Genomic DNA, 5,407 nt, shown 5'->3' on the forward strand with positions numbered 1-5,407 from the left:
GAATTACTACAATTGTATCTCAAATTATGTTGTATATGTGGGTATTTGTTTTCCTTACTATCATCGGATTCATGTGGATTCCGCACAAATAAAAGCTGTAAAAATCACGTGATTTTCGTCTTGCTAGGAACTTTCATGGATGAAAAATATTACAATTAATCAAAAACATTTAATTACAATCGAAGATAACATTCAAATATTTTTAATTGCAATTGAAGATTACATTTGATTTGATTTCTATAATTTCGATGTTCATATTCACTAATTCGATATTGTTATGTGTGATTTTTGTTTGCTGCCAAGTGCCAACCGTGAGAAAGTTTTAAAAACCTGATAAAAACGCAGTTGATGATTTAAAAATTGTTAACAAGGGTAAAAAAAAGTCATAATAAATGTATAGTAAAAAATTCACTGCTGTCTTTTTATAAGAAAACCAAATTTCAATTTTAATTTTCTCTCGATAAACCCCCACCGAAGAAAAACACCACCCTTGTTATTATAAACATCACCGGTGATAAACCACCGTCCGATTCATCGCACCTTCATTTTCCGTCAATCAAATTCAACACTTATTCCACACACACACACACACATATATATATATATAATAATCAATCAAAAATCTTAAAAAATAACTGTATGGAAACAATGGACCCACCTCTAGCCGAAACCCGACCCGAAAGCGAACCCGTACTTGTTGAAGAATTAGGTCAAAATGTTAATGAAATCTTCGTCAAAGTTGATGAGGTATTTTTAAAGGCCTTTTTTTTATTTAAATTTGTAAGCTTTTACAGTATATATATATATATATATCTGTATCTATATGCTAGTTTATTTATAATTATTAAGGATTTTAGATGGATAGTTAATTTTTGAGGAATATGTGAATTGATTAGTTATAAAGTTAGTAGCTTTGTCTTGTTGTAAGTATTATTATTTTAATATTATTGTATTATTTATATATACAAAAGATGTATAATTGTTGATGTATAATTTAGGTCATGAATGAGAGAATCATGCTGTTTAATTTGAGATATATTGTTATCATCCTTTTTGACGAAAGGAAGTGATTTGTTTTAGTCGGAATACAGGATTTGTGACCTTTATATGCTAGTATTAACGTTACAACGTTTTTGGTGGACTTGGCATATTGTGATTGCAAATGAATGACAATGACATGGATTTTTCCCGAATGTATTTGTTATTTTGTGACTCTGAAGTTGAATGGCATTGATCGATAATCAGAACATGAATCTCGCGTTGAGAAAACATAGTTAGTGAGTTTAAAACGGTCCGGTTTCAATAGGTAGTGGAATGTATCCTTGTTTTTTTGTAAATTGTTTCTGTGTAAATGGACGACTTGATGATCATGCATTATATGTAACGTAACCCATTATGGCATATTGATAGTGTGTTTGGCAATAGCAGAGGAATAATTGGGTTTTGGGTATCTAAATAGTCATCTTTCATTTAAGTGTTCGATGTGAAATTTGTTAACTTATAACAAGTTGTTTTGAATTCAATCGTTGATTCTAGACCTTGAACACTTGGCTGAGTCAGCTTGTTTATTGCATTGATTATATTTTTTAGATTTATATGATTAATAATTGATTATTCTTTTGAGTGGAACATACGCTTACACCAATGTACATCGATTGTTTTAATGGAGACATGAACCGACAACTTAAATGCCTTTAGGCCAAAGAGACAAGGCATGTAGGTTTATATGGTTAAAGATTTAATTCTGGATATCTGATGATTTGGTATTTTACGTTTCAACCTACCTTACATGAAATAGATTCTTTACATGTTTTGAATCTCTAGTTACCTTCCTGCATAACTTTTCGTGCTATTGTCTTTTATCAACCATCTAGCATCACATTTGTCAGTTTTTATGCATTATTCAAGTTTCATATTAGTTTGACATGATATATTAACCAATATGCAGCTTGAGAAGAGGTTGAACGAAGTTGAGCAGTTCTTCTCTAAGACAAATAAAAAACAGTCAAACACTTCTAAAGCTAGTTCAGTATTGAAAGACAAAGATAAGGATAAACAATTGAGCAGCTTTAGAAGGCGGCAGCAGGATGCATCTCGTAGGGAAGCAGCCGCTACAAAGAGAATGCAAGATCTTATGCGTCAGTTTTATGGATTATTACGTCAGCACATTTTATATCCTTTGGACTACTCTAGCATTTACATATAATTTGCCAAGTTGCTGTGAAATCATGATAATGCAGTTATTATGAGTTATCTCTTTTAGTGGTAACAAGCCGATTAGGAAACTTTCTGAAATGATGATAATTCTATGTAGGTTTGATTTGTAACTAGTTTTGCTACATCATACTGTATATAAATGGGTCCCCTTTATTTGACTGATAAAAATGTGGTAGTAGGCTTTGTTTACTATGATTAGAAACGCTTAGCGAAATGGCATAAAATAATGGAACCTAACTTGTATTGGGTATATGGGATTTGGGAAGTGTAGTCCTCCTAATGTTACACTCTCTTTAAGCTTTTGACTTTTCATACTTGACCATGTGTTATTGGTCATGTTTAGTTTAATAACTGTATCACTATCAGTTGAAAATTGGAATATGATAAATCCGTTTCTAATTACCTATGTGTTGCCATATTTGAACTTCCTTTACTATCTTTGGGGTTACTTCGCACAAGTGGGTAGAACCATTCATGCAGCCAGTGGATGTTGTGGGGCTTAAGTTGGATGATTACTATGAGGTAAGTCTGAACTAACTTATAAATTCTTTGTTAATGTTGATGTTTCTTCCTAAATAGTTCATTAAAAGGCATGCTCTGAAGGTGTGACACATATGCTAGTTTTTTACCACTTTTTTTCAATCATTTTCTGTTAGTTTACTTCATAGGTTTGAAGTGTTTGGGTTCAAAAATCTGCACTTCCTTTTAGCATTCTACACTGATCACTTTGTGTTGATGTACACTTTCCATCTAGATAATTGAAAAGCCAATGGACTTCAGTACAATTACTAACAAATTGGAGGCAAAAGATGGCACTGGGTATAAAAATGTCCGAGAAGTATGCGCGGATGTGAGATTAGTATTTAAGAACGCTATGAAGTATAATGATGAGAGAAATGATTTTCATGTGATGGCCAAGACATTACTTGCAAAATTTGAGGAGAAGTGGCTGCAGCTTTTGCCGAAAGTTGATGAAGAGGTAAAATTTTATTTGAATACCAAATAATGTTCTTAGAATAAAATTTATTATTGCTCAACAGTTGATTGGTAACTTTGAAATTATGTATGTTTAGGATGAGAGACGGAAAAGGGAGGAAGCAGAGGCACAGTTTGATATGCAACTTGCTCAAGAGGTTGCTCATGCGAAAATGGCCAGGGACTTAAATACCGAAGTAGGTTAAAATTTCAGAGCTATTAACTGAACTTCTATTTATTTATAATCTCATGAATTAGTATAAATGGTTTTATCAGCAGAAAAATTTACTCTTTTTTTTTACGGTGTCATTTTCTGCCGTTTCAGCTTGACGTGGTTGACAAAAGCCTCGAAAGAATGAAAGAAGTGGTACTTCAAAATTGCAGGTTTGTCCTAATATCATGAGAGCTATATCTTTTTTATAGCGTGTTTACAGCTTATAAGCATTTTTCAGCCCCACTAAAATAGTTGCTTCACAAGAATTGCGGTTTGCCAATCTTCGTCTTGGAGCCTTTCAGTAGTCACCATTCTGTAACGAACGTAATTGCTCTTATCTTTATGTGAAATGAGGTAGTCGGTGCCAAGTTATCGCATATATATATCCTAGATGTCTTAGATGTCATTATAGATTTCACTCAAATCTGAACAACCATGGATATCTCATGTTTTCTATCATGGTAGATGATGTTGTGGGATATGGTTGCTTTCATTCATTATTTATCTAATTCAGATTTGTATTGAATGGGATAAACTAATGTCTATTTCACCACTCACATAGACTTACACTCCTGTCTCAGCAGGATTCATTGGAATTATTTTACCTCTTATAGCCCAGTTACCAATAGGTTGTAGGTTCAACTCCTGGTAGGAACAGATGCGTGAATCAATTCTGAAATTGGACAAAATGTGGATGAATTAACGGCTTTCAGAAGTTATTTAGTAGAACGTCACGGCTCGATTTTCCATTGGGCCATGATTAGTAATACATAACTGTAGCTATTCCAGGGACATTCTCCTTTTATTTAGCTAAGCTGTCTTTAACTCTATATATTACTTTAAAGCTTCGTTGTAGATTTCAATGCTTAATGTAGAACGACCATTTCAGGAAAATGTCTACTGAAGAGAAGAAAGCACTGATGACAGTTCTTACCCAGTTATCTCCCGAAGATTTGAACAAGGCACTGCTAATCGTCGCCCAGAATAACCCCAACTTTCAAGCAAATGGTCAAGAGGTGGACCTTGACATTGATGCACAGGTCAAATTCAATACCCTAAACCACACTTTTCATACCAGCACATCAATTAATATCTAAAGCAGAAAGACGGGTGGGTCAGACGGGTTTGGTATCAGGTAAAAAGGGGTCGCGTAGGGTTAGGTTGATCTGCACCTGCTACTTTATCTCATTTTTAGACCTCTTTTGTAAATAATAAAACATTTTTATATATGATAAAAAAGAATATTACTACAGACTACAGTAACAATCAGATTTCTGAATGATTGAGGAGGCTGTCAAATTCATTGGGGTTAAACCCTTACCCCAAAAAATTTAGGAGGCTGTTTGTATAACACGTGCGCTCATTTGACATAACATGTCGAAATTTGTGATCCGTTTATAAGAAAGGAGTCGAAGTTATTCTTGTGTATCATTGTTTTTTTCTTTTCTTGTATCATGCAGAGTGAGTCGACGTTGTGGAAGTTGAAGTTTTTTGTGAAAGACTTGCTTCAGAAACAAGGAAAGAGTCCAACAAGCATGGGTGGTAACACCATCACTACCACCAACACCAACATCAACACAAATCAAAACAAACGGAAAAAAGAGATCAATGAGGCACAACCAAAACCCCCCCAGAAAAGGAACAAAAAGGCTTAAATAACATTTTTGTTTCTTGGTAAAATCTGTGATTATGTGAATAATACATACCATTAATCATGATCAAGGTTACCTTAACTGAGTTTGTATCTTTTGTGTTTTGCTAACATCGAGTTGAAACTTTTCAGGCTTAGTCGTGCCCCCAGAGCAACTCATTAATTTTTTTGTTTTTTTTTTGGGTAAAGGGATACCCTGATTAGCTTTTATAACAGCATGAACCAAATGCGTACAAGTAATATGGCAAAGTACCATATTAGTTCCTATATACATGCCGTATTTGCATATATATGTAAGCCAAGCTAAACAGCAAAACCAAAACAAGAGCAAGCTACATATCTTCTAATGC

The 5,407-nt window shown here is 33.8% G+C and overlaps 1 protein-coding gene across 1 annotated transcript; it reads left to right on the forward strand.

Moving 5' to 3' along the window:
• Positions 1-455: 455 nt before the first annotated feature.
• Positions 456-5,194, forward strand: LOC122581330 (transcription factor GTE1-like). The gene is made up of 8 exons (XM_043753543.1): positions 456-747; positions 1,949-2,172; positions 2,667-2,739; positions 2,972-3,196; positions 3,291-3,389; positions 3,518-3,576; positions 4,296-4,446; positions 4,867-5,194. The coding sequence occupies exons 1-8, from the start codon at positions 640-642 to the stop codon at positions 5,059-5,061; spliced, it is 1,134 nt and encodes a 377-aa protein (XP_043609478.1). The 5' UTR covers positions 456-639; the 3' UTR covers positions 5,062-5,194.
• The last annotated feature ends 213 nt before the right edge of the window (positions 5,195-5,407 follow it).

The sequence above is a fragment of the Erigeron canadensis genome, chromosome 9 (assembly GCF_010389155.1).
Source record: "Erigeron canadensis isolate Cc75 chromosome 9, C_canadensis_v1, whole genome shotgun sequence".
Lineage (NCBI taxonomy): Eukaryota > Viridiplantae > Streptophyta > Magnoliopsida > Asterales > Asteraceae > Erigeron > Erigeron canadensis.

Excerpts from the sequence above, each read along its gene's own strand:
- LOC122581330 (XM_043753543.1), top strand. The coding sequence starts at position 640 with ATGGAAACAATGGACCCACCTCTAGCCGAAACCCGACCCGAAAGCGAA. Across the intron at positions 748-1,948 it reads TCTTCGTCAAAGTTGATGAG|CTTGAGAAGAGGTTGAACGA; the intron begins GTATTTTTAAAG and ends ACCAATATGCAG. Across the intron at positions 2,173-2,666 it reads TTATTACGTCAGCACATTTT|TTCGCACAAGTGGGTAGAAC; the intron begins ATATCCTTTGGA and ends CTTTGGGGTTAC.